Source organism: Leuciscus leuciscus (assembly GCF_965113295.1).
Source record: "Leuciscus leuciscus genome assembly, chromosome: 16".
NCBI lineage: Eukaryota > Metazoa > Chordata > Actinopteri > Cypriniformes > Leuciscidae > Leuciscus > Leuciscus leuciscus.
This window is the reverse complement of record NC_138740.1, coordinates 34,552,858-34,571,404: the sequence shown is the minus strand read 5'-3', so window position 1 is coordinate 34,571,404 and position 18,547 is coordinate 34,552,858. Positions and strand designations below refer to the sequence as shown.

Genomic DNA, 18,547 nt, shown 5'->3' with positions numbered 1-18,547 from the left:
TGCCTTCACACGGACCCTTCGCATCTGTTCACTTGGGGTGATTGGCAGAGTGGGGGAGGTTGCTGTTGATAGAGATGGAATAGTGGTGTTTTTTGTAGTTGGATCTTGGATTGTGGTGGTTGTTGTTGATAAGAGATGGGATAGTGGTGGTTGTTGTAGTTGGATCTTGGAAGGTGGTGGTTGCTGTTCTTAGAGATGGGATGGAGGTGGTTTTTGTAGTTTGATCTGGGAGTGTGCTGGTTATGGCAGAGTGATCCTCCTTGCACAAAGACAGGTGTTTAATGAAATCCGATTTACGAAACAGCATTGACTGGCAGTGAATGCAGTGATAATGCAACTGTGGTCGGCAATGTAACCCACATCTGTGAATGGTATACCCTAAACAAGAACATAGAACTATTGATTATTTATTTAAATGTGTAAATGTAAACCCAAAATCTGAATTAGGTGTTTGGTTTCCAAAAACAAATCAGAAAGACTGTTGTTTGGATTCATTGCTCAAATGGAACTAATCCTAAAATTCTTGCTGGTTTTAATGCACATGTTAACTCCAATTGCATTTCCTGAGGGGATGTTTGAAAACGTACCTTCATGGAGAACCGCCCGATTGAAATGGCTTTCTAAATGGGTTCTGACCTTGCTCAGCTTTGTTGACTGGAACACAGCTGAACTGCAGAATGGGCAGTGATAGTCAATACAGCACGTGTCACATCTCCTTAATGCTGGCAAGGATCTCCCTTTTTGGATTGTTATATGCATCTTGAAAAAGAGAGAGCCTATTATATTTAGAATATTTTGAGATCATCTCAATTAAAATATCCCTAGTGCATTTTTTTATGATAATCTGTCCTACAATGATCCTAACCACATCCATAAAATTAATATTGGCAATGCAGAACATCACAGAAACTAACACGTGATAACCGTGTGTCATCATAGGCCTGCAGATTAGGCCAAATTGTTACAGAATATTAAAACTGCCAAATGTCTCATTCATTATTGCAAAATAAACGCCAAAATGCCAGGCTAATTTGTAGTGCAACCAGGCAGTTGATTTATGAAAGGTATTTTATACTTAACTAATCAGGTAAAACAATGATTAACCAAGTTTTCAGGTAAGAGAGTAAGCTACAGGTAAATCTTACACATTTAACATCAGCATGCTTTCATGCTCATTTTTTACGTTAAATTTATGTGCTGGCTAGATTTACTTATTATAAAACTAAACAAGGATTTATTAAATCATGGCCATGATTATACTGCAAAGTATAATGCAAAACACACTTCCGATTTAAGCATAAACACTGTTAATATAATATGAAGGAGTTGTGCGCGGGTTTAACGCAGTTGTTTTGTTATATGAATAGTGCGTCATGAGTTTGTCATGTTGAGCACATGGTTAGCATAAGTGCTCCGCGATTAGCGCAAAAGTCCGCCACATAACTGGTTAGTAAATACTATTCGAATCTATAATGTATAATATTGTTTAGTGTTATAAATTATTTCTAGTTTACATACGTGGTCGTTAAAGTTTACAAAGCCAGTGAGAGCTAACTATCAATTAATAACTAGGCTAATTCCCACGAATTTGGAATTCGTGTTCTAGTTGTATTAATTACTACGACGTTCCAAATTCGTGGGAATTAGTTATTAATTGATAGTTAGCTCTCACTGGCTTTGTAAACTTTGCTTCGTTTAAACGTAATATAATAAAAGTTAATTGAATATCGGTACTCACAGTCTGATCGTCCATGTCGTCCATCTCAAATGACTGTTTCTGGTGATCATCCAGTTCGGTAGGTGGCGGTGTCACAAAAAATTAGGGTCCTATAACCGGGTCCTAAAACTGCAGCCTCCGATTGTGCAGGAATACCCTACTCAAACAACACGAGGCATCAGTGATAGTTTTTATTACACCTCTAGAGGCCGCTCTTGTACTGCATGATGCCAGCAGACCCTGTCGGTACACGATCCGTTCCACCTGCACGATCCGTTTCACGCATGCGCGTAATTACGTAGTAGAAAACGTCACGGTTTTCCTACACTATCGGAACCACGCATGCGATGGCACAACTTGCGGCATATTTGTGTAACGTTAGTTGTATTGTGTTTAACATTTCACAGCGGGTCTATTTTGATGCTTTTAAATGTAGCATTACGATGTGTTTACGTGGTTGCCAATCCAAAAATAATAAAGGAGTTGTGAGTTGTTACATTAACATACATGATCAGTTTCCTCCATAGGCTACTCTCCTTTGCGATTCACTGCTGTATGGTATTAGGCTTAACTTGCCGTGTTTTGGTCTGAGGTCAGTAGTATTGTCAAAGACGGTTTGTGTCGTTTTTTTATTATTAAAAGCTGCTAATATTAGTTAACTTTTAAGTTGAGTAATTTTGTATTAGTATGGTATGGGTCTATATAGGCTAATATATATCTAATCTAAATGAGGAAAATGATCCCTTCAATGATGTTTACAGAAGACAATAAGGAACATAATATGCATTTCTTTTTTTTAAATAATATGCATTTCTGCCTAGACAATCTGCACTTACATGAAGAAAGAACTACAAACAAGTCTGGGGAAACGTTATAGAGTATTTCAAACTTAAACTTACAATGGAAATGACTTGAAAGTAGCATGTGTGGACACAGAAGTGACATGAGACCAGCGGTGGACAGTTGAGTATCTTTATTTAAGAGTAAAAATACACACTCTCACTCACACACTCACTCACTCTCACACACTCTCTCTCTCACACACTCTCTCTCTCACACACACACTCTCACACACTCTCTCTCTCTCTCACACTCTCTCTCACACACTCTCTCTCTCTCACACACACTCTCTCTCTCACACACTCTCTCTCTCTCACACACTCTCTCTCACACACACACACTAACCAAATTGATATGGGTGACTGTGCACCCCAACTCACTCACTCACTCACTCACAATTTATATGGGTGACTGTGCACCCCAACTCCCACCCACCCACTCACCCACTCACTCACTCACTCACTCACTCACTCACTCACTCACTCACTCAAACCAAATTTATATCAGAATCAGAATCAGAATCAGAATCAGAAAGAGCTTTATTGCCAAGTATGCTTGCGCATACGAGGAATTTGTCTTGGTGACAGTAGCTTCCAGTACACATACAATACAAAGTGACAAGACAAGTGACAAGTAACAGGTATAAATAAAAAAAATAAAAAAAATAAAAAAAAATAAAAAAAAATAAAATAGAAAAAATAAAATAAAAAGATTATAAATTATAAATATATATAAAGTTATAAGGTGCTATTATGAAATGTCTGAGGGAAGTATTGCACATGTTTGTTCCACAGTAGGGGAACATTTAAGTGTTCATGAGGTAGATGGCCTGGGGAAAGAAACTTTTCCTGTGTCTGGTTGTTTTTGTGCTCGGTGCTCTGTAGCGTCGACCAGACGGTAACAGTTCAAACAGAGAGTGTGCTGGGTGTGACGGGTCCAGAGTGATTTTGCGAGCCCTTTTACTCACTCTGGATGAGTGCAGTACTTTGAGTGTGGGAAGGGTAGTGCCAGTGATTCGCTCAGCAGTCCGAACTATCCGCTGTAGTCTACGGAGGTCGGTTTTGGTAGCAGAGCCGAACCAGACGGTGATGGAAGTGCAGAGGATGGACTGGATGACAGCTGAGTAGAACTGTACGAGCAGCTCCTGTGGCAGGTTGAATTTCCTCAGCTGACGCAGGAAGTACAGTCTCTGTTGGGCTTTCTTCACAATAGAGTCTATGTGAGTGTCCCACTTCAGATCCTGAGAGATGGTGGTGCCCAGGAACCTGAATGACTCTACTGCAGTCACAGTGCTGTCCATGATGGTGAGTGAAGGGAGTGCAGGGGGGTTTCTCCTGAAGTCCACGATCATCTCCACTGTTTTGAGCGTGTTCAGCTCCAGGTTGTTATAACTGCACCAAAGAGCCAGCTGCTCCACCTCCTGTCTGTACGCAGACTCGTCACCGTTCCGGATGAGTCCGATAACAGTAGTGTCGTCTGCAAACTTCAGGAGCTTGACAGAGGTGTCTTTAGAGGTGCAGTCATTTGTGTACAGGGAGAAGAGCAGTGGTGAGAGAACACATCCCTGTGGAGCACCGGTGCTGATGGTGCGGCTGTCGGACGTGATTTTGCCCATTCTGACTAGCTGTTGTCTGTCTGTCAGAAAGCTGGTGATCCATTGACAGACGGAGCTAGGGACAGAGAGCTGGGTCAGTTTGGTCTGGAGCAGTGATGGGACGATGGTGTTGAAGGCAGAACTAAAGTCCACGAACAGAATCCTTGCATAGGTCCCTGGTTTGTCCAGATGTTGTAGGGTGTAATGCAGTCCCATATTGACCACATCATCCACAGACCGGTTTGCTCTGTAGGCAAACTGCAGGGGGTCCAGCAAGGGTCCAGTGATGTCCTTCAGATATGCTAACACCAGTCTTTCGAATGACTTCATGGCCACAGATGTTAAGGCAACAGGTCTGTAGTCATTGAGTCCTGTGATCTTTGGTTTCTTCGGGATTGGGATGATGGTGGAGCGTTTAAAGCAGAAAGGGACTTTGCACTGCTCCAGTGATCTGTTGAAGATCAGTGAGAAGATAGAGGCCAGCTGGTCAGCGCAGGTTTTCAGACAGGCTGGTGAAACACCGTCTGGGCCTGGTGCTTTCCTTCTCTTCTGTTTCCTGAAGATCTGACGCACATTATCCTCACTGATCTGAAGTGCAGGGAGGGAGGGGAGGGGGATGGCTGGAGGTGTTGATGGCTGTGTAGAGAGATGGTCAGGGCGGGTATGGGGTGTCTGATCGGGGGTCTCAAATCTACAGTAAAAGACATTCAGCTCGTTCGCAAGATGCTTGTTGCTGTCGATGCTGGGGGATGGTGTCTTGTAGTTGGTAATGTCTTTCAGGCCTTTCCACACTGATGCAGGGTCGTTGGAGGAAAACTGGTTTTCCAGCTTTTTGGCATAGCTCTTCTTAGCCACTTCAATCTCCTTTGTCAATGTGTTCCTGGCCTGATTATACAAGATCCTATCCCCACTCCTGTAGGCATCTTCTTTGACCTGACGAAGCTGTCTGAGTTTTGGTGTGAACCATGGTTTATCATTGTTGAATGATAAGTAAGTCCTGGTAGGGATGCATAAATCCTCACAGAAACTGATGTATGATGTTACAGTCTCTGTGAGCTCGTCCAGATCGCTGGCAGCAGCTTCAAAAACACTCCAGTCAGTGCATTCAAAACAGGCTTGTAAGACCTGCTCTGTGTCGTTGGTCCATCTCTTTACAGTCCTTATTACTGGCTTAGCAGTTTTAAGTTTTTGCCTGTAAGTTGGTAGAAGATGAACCAGGCAGTGATCGGAAAGTCCTAGAGCTGCTCTGGCGACGGAGCGATATGCATCCTTTGTTGTGGTGTAGCAATGGTCCAAAATATTATTGTCTCTGGTGGGGCATGTAATGTGCTGTTTGAATTTAGGCAGCTCACGTGTGAGTTTTGCCTGATTAAAGTCTCCGAGAATGATAAGAACAGAGTCCGGGTGTTGTTGTTCTGTTTCTGTGATCAGATCAGCCAGCTGTTGCAGCGCCGTACTCACGTGTGCTTGCGGTGGAATGTAAACACTGATGAGAACGAGCGAGGAAAACTCCCGCGGCGAGTAGAACGGCTTACAGTTAAGGAAAAGCACTTCCACATCAGGACAGCACATCTTCCTTAACACAGTTACATCAGTACACCACCTTCTGTTGATGTAAAAGCATGTCCCACCACCGCGCGTTTTACCCGTTGACTCCATATCGCGATCTGCTCTGAACAGCTGAAAGTCCGGTAGATGTAACGCGCTGTCCGGAATGGCTTCGTTCAGCCAGGTTTCCGTGAAACAAAGAGCAGCAGAGTTGGTAAAGTCCTTGTTTTTGCGTGAGAGCAGAAGTAGTTCGTCCATTTTGTTAGGGAGAGAGCGGACATTCGCCAGATGGATGCTAGGCAGCGCCGTTCTGAATCCGCGCTGCCTGAGCTTAACGAGTGTGCCGGCTCGCTTCCCACGCCTGCGCGTCTTATACTGTTTCCACAGTGCAGCGGCGCAACCGACGACAATGTTCCGCAAAACGCCAGAAGAATCAAAAACTGGTTGGTGATCAGTTGGTGTGCACTGCCGAATGTTCAGCAGTTCGTCCCTGGTATAACTGATAGCGTATGACAAACATAAAACAGGACAAACTAACAAAAACAGTGTAACAACTGGAGAGCTCAACACCGAGGCAGCCATCCGCGGCGCCATCTTGGATTAGTCCATATGGGTGACTGTGCACCCCAACTCCAGCATTTACTCTCAGGTTGAGGGTGTCTTTGCAAATAATCATGAAGGTTTCCATGTCCTGGATGTTTTCAAAAATGAACGTGAAAGGCTCCATGGCATCGCTCCAATTAATCGACTCCATCAGTACCCTCACCGCTTTCATTTGGTCGTCATGATCCATCAACATGTATGATGGTTCTTGCACCTGGCCAGTGAAAAGCCCAAGACTGTTTCTCACGATGTATTCTGCCTGGTACAAATGTTTCAGTGTGAGGGGCAGCTCCTCCACTTCTACCTGTTCCTCCTATGACAAAGTAAAATACCATAAATTAAGACTACACTACAACATAAGATGTTTTAGGTCTATCAAAAGGGGCCTAAAGACATCTTTTCAGCATAAATTAAATAGTTATTATGAGTTATGGTTATGGTTTGTATATTATTGTATTTTCATTAGGCTATTAATTGCGAACCTTTGTATTGTTTTTATTTGTAAGCCACTTTGGACAAAGGCATCTGCTAACTCATATAAACCATAACATGCACAAAGTAAATACAGGTAGGTCTCACAAAATTAGAATATTGTGGAAGTTTGTCAATTGCAATAATTCAAATGTAAAACGTGAAACTCATACATTATATATATTCATTAGACACTATGCGAAATATTTCTATTATGTGTGTTAATTTTGATTACTACGGCTTATATCTAAAGAAAACCCAAAATTCAGTATCAAACAGTGGACAGTATATGAGTTCATCATTTGTGCTCTACATTGTGTGAATAATCAGAAAATAAAAACTGCATGTAGGAGTGAAGAGGTTTGCTCCAGTCATGTAAACATCTTACTGCGATTAACTCCTTACTCTGATCATTGGAAATAATCGCATTATTGGTGTACATGTAAACGGCTGTGAATACTTTCCGGATGCACTGTAATAATGTGTGTGCACTAAATGTATCCTGTCCCAAATGTTTTCTTATATACCTTAAAATGTACACCACATGACCTGACCCATGGTGAAACGCTGTTTTGTCTCACTATACACAGTGTATATGGTTGAAATGACAATAAACCCACTTGACTTGAACTGTTTGTTACGATCTTCTATTTTTTAATATATCACGTGACGTAACATGTTGTATAAATCTATATAATGTATCAGTTTCAAGTTTTACATTTAATTCAGTAATTCACACAATTTTCCACAATATTCAAATTTTTTGAGACCTACCTGTATAGAATGCATACGTGAAAATGGTTGTCTGGTTAGTTTGGCCATACCTTGACTATTTGGGGTCGAGAAATCCTATAAATAGGTGGTAGGGTGCCTGCCATCAGCTGTTCTGTCTCCTCTGTCCAGAAGGCAAAGCGCTGCCCGAAGTTCTGCCCATGCCTATTCAAAAGTATGGTACTTTTAATGTAGCATAATTGTAAAGCAGACCAATGTTTTACTGCTTGAAATGTGTCCTACCTTGCGATCGAGAATTTCTCCAGAATCTGGAGACACCACCACTTCCGAATAGATGGTATGTCAGTCTGTAATACACATGTAATATTGGAGTCTTGCATTGTTTGTTTTTTAACATTCTTGGATACATACATTCCATGAATTACAACTTACATCCAAAAAGTGAAAAATGGCACCAGTACAGATGCAGAGGGCATACTGTTAAAGAGAAAAATAATGATTACGGAGATTTAGGACAAACAGGAACAATTGAGTAGAAATTGTATAAGTTTACCATAAGCATGAATATCCCACAGCTCTGTCCATCTGACTGAACTGGAAATGGCTGAAAAGTAAAATACAGTTACTCAGATGTGATGTTGACAACCATTTATAGTGTCTGCTGAGCAAAATGAAATGACAAAATTACATAGTAAGCAAAGTTACATCAAAATCTTTGCCCGTCTTCTCCACCCACGGTCCATTAGCCACTGCTCCTGCAAGTTGTCTGGAAAAAAATTACGCAAAACTGAATCCATAGAACAAGGGTTTTTTTTTTCTCAATCCTAAAGCCAGAGAACAAGGCTTTTACTCAATCCTAAAGCCAGAGAACAAGGCTTTTACTCAAACCTGAAGCCAGAGAACAAGGCTTTTACTCAATCCTAAAGCCAGAGAACAAGGCTTTTACTCAATCCTAAAGCCAGAGAACAAGGCTTTTACTCAATCCTAAAGCCAGAGAACAAGGCTTTTACTCAATCCTAAAGCCAGAGAACGAGGCTTTTACTCAAACCTGAAGCCAGAGAACAAGGCTTTTACTCAATCCTAAAGCCAGAGAACGAGGCTTTTACTCAAACCTGAAGCCAGAGAACAAGGCTTTTACTCAATCCTAAAGCCAGAGAACGAGGCTTTTACTCAAACCTGAAGCCAGAGAACAAGGCTTTTACTCAATCCTAAAGCCAGAGAACAAGGCTTTTACTCAAACCTGAAGCCAGAGAACAAGGCTTTTACTCAATCCTAAAGCCAGAGAACAAGGCTTTTACTCAATCCTAAAGCCAGAGAACAAGGCTTTTACTCAATCCTAAAGCCAGAGAACAAGGCTTTTACTCAATCCTAAAGCCAGAGAACGAGGCTTTTACTCAAACCTGAAGCCAGAGAACAAGGCTTTTACTCAATCCTAAAGCCAGAGAACAAGGCTTTGCCTGAACAGGATATCAGTCCATTTCACTCAGTTTGATCTGTATTTGTTAAGGCTGTTACACAGTGTCATCAGATTAAAGATTTTCAGAGTGCTGTTCAGGCTTGACTGGATAAAAAAAAAGTAAAAAAAAAAAAAAAAGTAGAAAACTATACTTATAAACTATAAACTAAGATTATTAAAACATAATCTATCATGTATTAACTTTAATTCCCATAGTAGCATGTAACTACATGCACTTTCTGTTCTCTGTGTTAGCCTTCATCGGTCAGAGGTCAAACCTTGCTAATGTCCTCTGCTTATGCGTTTCAAACCTAAATATGGTTCGGTATTTCTCATCTCCAAACCCATTTGGACATAATGAGTCCAGAAAAATAGCCTCCTTCTTAGCAACTAATAACACCTGTGAAGAACATACCCTATTAATGTCAGGTATAGGGGCACCAACTGGTTTAAAAATAGAGGGAAAAAAACAACAAAAAACAATGTAACTGTACACAAAGCATGTAGTGGCTTGCTGTTTGTGACCCCCTAGACAATGCTGGCAAAATGATGATATCTTTAGATTCCACATTGTCCTATAAAAAATTAAATAAAACTGTGTTCAGATCTCCTTGGACATATCTTCACTTAAAGAGGTGTATCTGCTGGACTTGTCAACACATTATGCAACTTACCGGCAAACTAGGTTCCCTTAGTTTCCATTTAGGGACTTCAAATAGGTCAGCAATGTGGACATCCATTCCCTGAATAAAATTGTATGTCTGCATTTCATATACATATATCTCACAAAAGTGAGTCTACCTTAAGATGCATCACAGTTTCATTTCTATAGTGTTGTCCCATGAAAAGTATTTGGGAAAAATGTGAGAGGTGTACTCACTTTTGCACAAATTTATGTGTAAGTCATCAAGGTAAATACAAATACATACATGTCTCCTGGCTGCCTCCTCTACCAGCCTGAAGCACGCATTCCCAATCTGAAAGCACAGAATGTTTTGCATAATTACAATAAAGGCATTAGAACCATCCAAACTCTTTACAGCAATATCCACTTACATTGCTCTCCACCTGTTCATCTAGCCCCAGGCTCCAAAAGTCCTCCCTTTGAAGACAAACTGGGCCATCCAGAACAACAATTTCTTTTGCTGGACGTGTTCTGTCCAGCACATAGGCCAGCTAGAAATAAAAAATATCCCTGTTAGGAATGAGCAATCATGCATTTATTATTTGAAGCACACCAACAAGCTGTGCATGTGAACTATCCAGTTTAGTTTGGCACTCACCACTTTTTCTTGCTGAGGACACAACCTCTTGAACCACAGTGAACCTTTATTGGCATACTGGTGGTCCACCAGTCCAATGTCTTCTGCAGCAGATTCATGGCTATGACCTACACAACAGGAAAGTAAATACTAATCGTCATTGTCAAGTGTCATGTTTATATTTGCTATGTCACCAAGTAGGATTATTACAATACCTTGTGGCCGAAAGTAGGGCCTTAGCTGCGCAACATTAAGTTTCTGTATTTTCCCTAACATAGCCACACTTGCCACACCCTTCTCTGTCAGGGATGTGAGGGTGAATGGCCCTTGGTGGAGATCCTGTAAACAATTTCCCTTCTTCACCTTCTTTTTGGGCTCCCCAATTAGGACCTCGTCCCCTGCCTTAACTGAGCACTGGCGAACCCATTTCCTTTTCTTTGCCTCAAAAGCCTTTTTTTGTTTCCCCTGTGCCTTTTCAATGTTCTTCCGTACCTTAAAGATAAGAATATATTACTATGCGAACAATCTTTTTCAAATTGAACATGCCAGCCACACAATTCTGAACAAACCGTTTCATTGAGGGCCTTGACTCCAGCTAGTTTTAGCTCCAGCTCCTCCTCTGGGTCCGCCAATTCAAAGGCAGCGTCTGTCTCACAGACATTTAATGCCTGTGGTAGACGGGGGTGCCTATTGTACATTAAAAAGTACGGGCTGTACTTGGTGGATCTCTAATTTGAAACAAAATGTTTTGCATCAAATCACAAAATAAAACTCTTAAAACATGTATGCAATATACGTTATCTTGTCATTTTGAATAATAACCTGTTTTGCAGTGTTTATTCCATGAACTATGGCCTGCAGGTGGATGTCCCAATCATCATGGTGCTGATTAACATATTTTCTGAGAGTCCTCTTTACATTTTGATTAGTTCTCTCATCCTTCAACATAGAAAGGAATTACTACATGCACTTTAGTATACATTGGCTAAAGTTGACTTTACTGTTTTGCGGGATGTCATGATGGCACACTTACTTGGCCGTTTGACTGGGGATGGTATGCACTTGTGATGGCATGCTTGATGTTCAGCGCCGCAAATATGTGTGCATTAAGCTGTACAAAATTCAGACACACATGGTTATTTTCAATATTTATTGGTCTCAGAAATGACCAATGACCGCTTAAAGGACAAATCCAGTGAAAAATGAACCTAGGGGTAATTAACACATGGTTACCGAGTCGATCATTCCCTGGGGTGCTTTTTTATGATAATCGAATGTAAAGAGTTTTATTTATAAAAACAGATTAGCTCATAACACTAGTATATGGGGCACAGAGTAAGTAAAAACAAATCGCAAGTTAATACCACTAACAAGGCTCAAAATAGCCTCACACTAACACGGTAGCATAATGAGGGTCCATACATGCAAACCGAAGCATTGAGAACTTTGTAAGTGTACAGACAGTTTAATAAGAAGATACTTTATAAAGACAGTACATTACGCGTTTACATGCAGGATCCATCTTGGAAAACAGTCTCGACTAGTCGAGCAACGAACGCCGCGCTAAGTGAGCTGGTCGATAGGAATTACGCATAGTGAATTCTAACGTAACACGGCGTTTGTGACTCGATTAGTCGAGACTGTTTTCCAAAATGGATCCTGCATGTAAACGAGTAATGTACTGTCTTTATAAAGTATCTTCTTATTAAACTGTCTGTACACTTACAAAGTTCTCAATGCTTCGGTTTGCATGTATGGACCCTCATTATGCTACCGTGTTAGTGTGAGGCTATTTTGAGCCTTGTTAGTGGTATTAACTTGCGATTTGTTTTTACTTACTCTGTGCCCCATATACTAGTGTTATGAGCTAATCTGTTTTTATAAATAAAACTCTTTACATTCGATTATCATGAAAACGCACCCCAGGGAACGATCGACTCGGTAACCATGTGTTAATTACCCCTAGGTTCATTTTTCACTGGATTTGTCCTTTAAAACAGCGTGAATTGTGATGATGTCATATGTCCTGTGTGAAGGGGGTGAAAGGAGAGGGTAATAAGGACACATACCTCGTTAACAAATGCACGGCCCCTGTCAGTGATGATTTTCCGGACCATACCAAATGTGTAGAGCTTTGACACAAGTGCCTCAGCCACCTCAGTGCTGGAGCCACACTTCAAAGGCTCAGCGATAACCCACTTCGTGAAGAGGTCTGTCACCGTGAGGACGTATTGATGGTCTTTCATGTTTTTTTTCAGTGGACCAATGAGGTCCATACCGACCACCTCCCACGGCTCTTTCACCTGTAGAGATATGTAATATTACCAAATCACCTAACTTGTTGCTTCAAGTGGTACACCAAGGTAAGCTCTACCTTAATAGGGTGAAGGGCAGGAGACACAGTCTTTATGGGGTCATTCTTTTGGCATCTGTGACAGCTTTTGACCTGATGGATACATTTATTATTTAGACCAAATAATTATCTGAAGTCAAACAAAGCCACTAAATCAATTCATTGCCTGAGAGCCATAGTGTTAAATTCCATGAAAGTTCCAAAAAAGTACCCAATCTGTCACATCTGCCTTTATGTTATCCCAGTAGTACCCTACAACATCCCTGTCCATGGTCGCCCTCACGCCCCCATGGTTCCCTGTGCCAGGGTTGTTGTGGCACTCCTCCAGGACAGCCCGCCTCTGCTCATCAGACAGCACAACCAGCCTCATGAATTGTGCACTGGGGCCAGTGTAGAATAATTTACTTTCTGTGATAGACAAACAATGTTTGTTACGTACGATTTTGCTGCTTTGTTTGGTATCACAATACAGCACTTATGTGCACATGTGTCCATGTGCACGTGTTAACTAAAACAATGCTAATATTATTTCAGATACACACACTCACTTACCTCTTATAACGAAATTTGCAGCCATTCGTGAGACCTTCTTCTTCAACGCCGCATCCACCAACCCGTCAACCAAATATTGCCTAACGGCAGCGTAAAGGACAAACTTCTCATTTCTTCCGCTGAACTCCATTTTCTTTCGCTGTGAGTGAATGAAAGTCTCGCGGTACAAACCGTACAAATATGCGCATGCGTGGAACAGATCGTGCAGTGTCGTAAATCGTCGCAAAACAGAATTATCATTTGCGCATGTGCGTTTTCTACTCCGTCTACTACGCATGCGTGAAACGGATCGTGCAGGTGGAACGGATCGTGTACCGACAGACCCTTCTCAGCTCTCTCTTAAGCCCCGTTCACACTACAAGCGACAAAGCGACACGATACCATTAATTTCAATGGGGAGCGGGCGACTTCTGGCGACACGCGCGACAGTGACCGTTGGCGACTGGATGGGGCGTGTCCAGCGACGCGACAAAGTTGAGATCTGTTCAACTTTATGCAAATGAAGAGAGACTTTCGGGAGCGACAACCAATAGGAGTGAAGTCAGTGGAGTACACGTGATCCGTCACTCTTCAGTGCAGAGTCCGACCGAGTTAAGATGAATGAGAAGTTTATTTTAGCAGTCAGAAACTATCCAATAATTTATTATATGTTTTCGTGTACATACAGTGGTACTCGTCGTGCTGACTCTGAGCCTGAATAATTTCGTGAACTCAGAAAGACCAGTATTTGCCCATTTGCTGCAGTTAAATAGCCGCGATAGCAAAGAGCACTCGCTGTTTCTCATTCATCTTTAAAGGTGCTCTAAGCGATCCCAGGAGTCGTAACTTCTTGTTGACATTCGAATTGTTGTCAAACAAAATGGAGGCTAGATAGACCCTCCCTCCTCCTCATCCCGTCTCCTCCCTCCTCCCCTCCGGCATAAAGGAAAGTCAAAATAGTCACTACAAACAAAGTTAAGTTTTACTGATACTTCATTCAATGTGTAATGTTGCCAAGTTAGATAAATGCTTTTATATATTGCAGAACAGAATGCAGAAAAAGAGAAACATTATCTTAATCGTTTCGCCACCTGAGGTTATAACTATAGCTCCCATAAAAGGACGCAATAAAAGCAAGATAACGTTAGCTTTGCGTTTCCCAGTGAGCATAAACAACGGCGGCGTAAACAAATTTAGTCAAAGTTGTCAATAGCCTATAAATGAACATTAAAATTCATAACAAACCGTGGGTGAAAACAGTCATTCACACAAATTGTCGCCCTACTGTGAATTTGCTTGATCATTTACAATAGAGATTGATCGCTAGCTGAAACATATTGTATTCACCAAAGTTAACGCTGACTGCATAGTTCTAGCTAATTACATCCTTGTGTTGGTTTGGCGAACATGAACGTCAGTTTAGAAAGAAAAATGGATTTACCTGTTCTGCAAAAACAGAGCAACTAACTTATGTCGGATCGGAAGCCCTTCTGCCGGCGGAGTTCTCGCCACCTTTCGAAGGTTTTTCCGATGTAAATTCGGGACTTCACGCGTTCCTTATCCTTGTCCCTCTTCTTTGCAATTTGTTCATCGAAACGTCGTCTCTTTGGTCGTGTGTCGGCCATAATTCAAACTTCCCTCTTCATGCTTCTCTCTCCTCCACACACCCCCTTCATGTGTACGCGCACTATTAGTGTGTATTAGTCCTCTTTTATCGTGGAAAATTTGAACTACGGACGCATCTCCGATCCGAAGATATCGGCAAAAGTTAATTTTTCTAAGGTATGACGTTCACTTCACCATGCACTCTCTAAAATGAATAGCTTATTATCCATGATGTGACTGTTAAACGTAACTGGTATCACCACAAACGTTATTCTGTGGCTTAAAAACTGGCATATTACATGGTATTGTGTCATGCAAGCCTGCAAGGTCATTGCAAAATCTAGAGAAATGTGCGAGGTGGCCAGCGGGTGAGACACACATGTATGAACTGTACCCCCTACGCTGTGTTTAGTTGTTCAGTATTATGAATGATAACATGTAAAATGTCGTAATAAGCATTGGACGCAAATGAAAATAAAATTGGATATTTGTGATATTTAAACTGTGTATTATTAATAAATATTGTAAAATATCTTGTTCCTGCTTTATACATTTTAACCAGTGCTAATTTAAATAAAATGAATGAATATAAATGGATGAATAAACAAACATGTTGCTCAATTGTTATTTTCTTTATTTGTCTTTCTTTATTATATTTACAATGAATGGTTAGTTACCTTTACATCATTAAAAATGGGTGTCTCAACTGTACCATGCACTGTCTCAACTGTAGGCTACCACATATGGGTACAGTTGAGACAAAGTTGAGACAAAAAGCACCTTATTTTTATGAGCTAATTGTGGAAAATATTACTTATGGATATTATTGGTTGATAATATCTTAGTCTACAAGCTAATGAAATGTCATGTGGAAATTAACTTTTTTTCAGTATCTATTTTTGTGTGAAAAATCTAAACGCAAAAAGTGTCTCAACTGTACTGTCTCCGCTATAGTGAGGAACACGGGTAAATGTGAGTAACATACACACTTTATCATTCAAGGGTATTTAATGATCGTTAATGTGTATGTATTGTATTGTGTTTCTTTTTCTTTAATTAACACTACCATGTTACTGTCACTGGTGTTTCACTGTTTGCATTAGGCTATATTCTTTATAATTGCACACAGAAAAGACAACAAATTGCACTTTATATTGTATCAATTTTGGGGAGATGATCTGATGTATTTTGTTTATTGTAGATTATCTTCCTCACATAGGCTACCTAAGAAAAAGAAAAGAAACAAATCAGTTATAAGGAATAAAACAAATGACCCAATTTATAGTTGCTGGTCATGTGTCATTTTCCAGTGGCCACACATGTGACTTGAATTTAAACCGATCTGTTTTACATATTCTTTCAGCTTCTCTCTGAACTGAATTGATAGTTTAACAGTGCTGGAAATATAGAGTGCATTTCTGATAATAACTGCGCTCTAACGCAACTAAGCGCTAAAGAACGACGTTATGAGCATGATGACGTAAAACGTACTCGGTTACTCACGTAACCTCGGTTCTCTCTAGAAGAGGGAACGAGTACTGCGTAAGTATCTTACGCTAGGGGAAAATCCCTTTTCCGCGAGATATTGAAGCCAAAAAATTATCCTTAATTTTGTATTATTGTAAAACGCGTTGCGGCAGCATACAGACATAGGCAAGACGGCTCGTTTGCCTATTGGTTGTTCTGCGGCAACTGCAGCAGCCTATCGAGCGAGGCCTAGCGTGACGTCAGACCCAATGAGGGTGCTTTGCGCCCACTGCGTCACGTCCTGCCGAAACGGGCGTGGCTTAGGCCTATAAATACAGCTCGCAGGCAGCTGATATCTGGTTTTTCATCGCCGAAGCTAACCAGAGCGTGTGCATGCACGGCAAGATACGCAGTACTCGTTCCCTCTTCTAGAGAGAACCGAGGTTACGTTAGTAACCGAGTACGTTCTCTTACGAGAGGTCTCTCGTACTGCGTAAGTATCTTACGCTAGGGGACCCAATGTAAAACGCCGTGCGTGCTGGGATCTGACACCAAAGACCCAAGGGCGAAAGCCCGGGGTTCATATAGTGCATAATCACCAGGGGAACTCACAGGGAGTCCGGGAAGAGGGAGGGGCGGAGCCGCGCTCTTCCACATATAGCAGCGTCCCTTAGACGCAAATTACATCATACAGACAGGGCGGAGTACGGCCTGAGCTGATGGAAAATTGTGGGTCTTATTTATTTGCCCATAAGCATTTTGCGGTCGATCAGCGAGCAGTGCTCATCGAGCAGTGCTCAGCAGACACAGTATTCTGAACCAATAGCATCAGAACAGACAATACTGGTATATTTAGACCGACAACAGCCTGGCCTGTAAGGCGGGAACCTCTAGGTTATAAAACCTTATAAATGTAGACAGGGAGGCCCAGCCTGCCGCCATACATATATCTTGCAAGGCAATCCCACTTGACCAGGCCCACGATGAAGCCATGCTTCTCATGGAGTGCGCTCTGACACCCAACGGGCACTGCATACCCTTGGAAGTGTACACCAGCGCAATGGCGTCAACTATCCATCTGGATAGGCTCTGTTTCGACGCGGCTAGTCCCTTGGAACGTCCGCTGAACGAAACGAAGAGCTGCTCCGTCTGTCTGAAGACAGATGAGCGAGACACATAAGCTCTTAATGCCCTGACTGGACAAAGGAAGCTCGCGTCTCCTTCCTCGTCAGAGACCGGTAGGGCTGACAGGGAAATTACCTGCGCCCTAAACGGTGTGTTGAGGGATTTTGGAACATAACCGTGCTTAGGTTTGAGTATAACTCTTGAGTCATTAGGCCCAAACTCCATGCACGTCGCGTTTACTGAGAGCGCGTGTAAGTCCCCTATGCGCTTCACCGAAGCGAGAGCCAGAAGAAACACTACCTTGAAAGACAGGTGTTTAAGATCAATCGTCTGTAAAGGCTCGAATGGGTCACCTTTCATGGCCTCCAGTACCACAGAAAGGTCCCATACGGGGACTGAGGGAGGTCTGGGAGAATTCAGTCTTTTAGCTCCTCTAAGGAAGCGGATGACTAAATCGTTCCTTCCTATTGACTGACCAAGCGTTGTTTTTGAGAACGCTGCAATGGCCGCCACATAAACTTTGAGCGTGGAAGGGGACCTGCCCTTGTCCAACAGCTCTTGTAGGAAGGAGAGAACCTCCGTCACCCCACAGTCTGGGGGCGACACGCCATGAGCTGTGCACCAGCTGGAGAACACTGACCATTTCGAGGAATAGAGATGTCGCGTGGACGGAGCTCTAGCCTGCGTGATCGTGTTTAACATTCCGCTTGGGAGGTCAGCGGGTACCCGTTGATGGCCCAAACATGAAGGGACCACAGCTCTGGGCGCGGATGCCAAATCGAGCCCTTGGCCTGAGAGAGGAGGTCCCTCCTCACTGGCACTGGCCATGGGGCAGTGCTCGCTAGCTGCATCAGAACTGGGAACCAGGGTTGGTTTTTCCAGAACGGCGCTACGAGTAGCACTGAGCATCCTTCTTCCCTGATCCACTCTATCACCTGAGGCAGGAGAGAGACGGGAGGAAAGGCATAGAGCGGGCGGCGGGGCCATACATGAGCCAGCGCGTCCCTGCTCTTGGAGAAAAATTCCAGACAGTGAGCGTTTTCTTGAGACGCGAACAGGTCTACTTCCGCTCTGCCGAATTTCTTCCACAGCAGCTGGACTGTCTGTGGGTGTAGAGACCACTCGCCTGTCGGAAAATTGTTCCTGGACAGTCTGTCCGGTACTACGTTTAGGAGCCCTGGCACATGCGCTGCTCTCAGCGAGAGCAGGTTGCACTGAGCCCACACCAGGAGGCATTCTGTCA

At 42.4% G+C, this 18,547-nt stretch overlaps 1 protein-coding gene and 2 long non-coding RNA genes across 3 annotated transcripts; all 3 read right to left on the bottom strand.

The window, feature by feature from the left end:
• Positions 1-1,919: 1,919 nt before the first annotated feature.
• On the bottom strand, positions 1,920-10,071 carry LOC309478458 (uncharacterized protein; the record flags this gene model as incomplete). The annotated part of the gene is made up of 8 exons (XM_082142050.1): positions 9,891-10,071; positions 8,211-8,271; positions 8,059-8,109; positions 7,938-7,982; positions 7,788-7,852; positions 7,598-7,709; positions 6,318-6,615; positions 1,920-1,957 (listed from the first exon to the last, which is right to left on the bottom strand). Exons 3-8 carry the CDS (start codon positions 8,065-8,067, stop codon positions 1,920-1,922), a joined length of 567 nt encoding a protein of 188 aa, XP_081998176.1. The 5' UTR covers positions 8,068-8,109; positions 8,211-8,271; positions 9,891-10,071.
• A 237-nt stretch (positions 10,072-10,308) lies between these two features.
• On the bottom strand, positions 10,309-11,065 carry LOC309478575. Its single transcript, XR_014199040.1, has 3 exons — positions 11,046-11,065; positions 10,793-10,951; positions 10,309-10,715 (listed from the first exon to the last, which is right to left on the bottom strand). It is a non-coding gene; the product is annotated as an uncharacterized lncRNA (long non-coding RNA).
• Positions 11,066-11,071: 6 nt separating this feature from the next.
• On the bottom strand, positions 11,072-13,443 carry LOC309478574. The gene is made up of 5 exons (XR_014199039.1): positions 13,129-13,443; positions 12,598-12,984; positions 12,293-12,526; positions 11,257-11,334; positions 11,072-11,162 (listed from the first exon to the last, which is right to left on the bottom strand). It is a non-coding gene; the product is annotated as an uncharacterized lncRNA (long non-coding RNA).
• Positions 13,444-18,547: the final 5,104 nt, after the last annotated feature.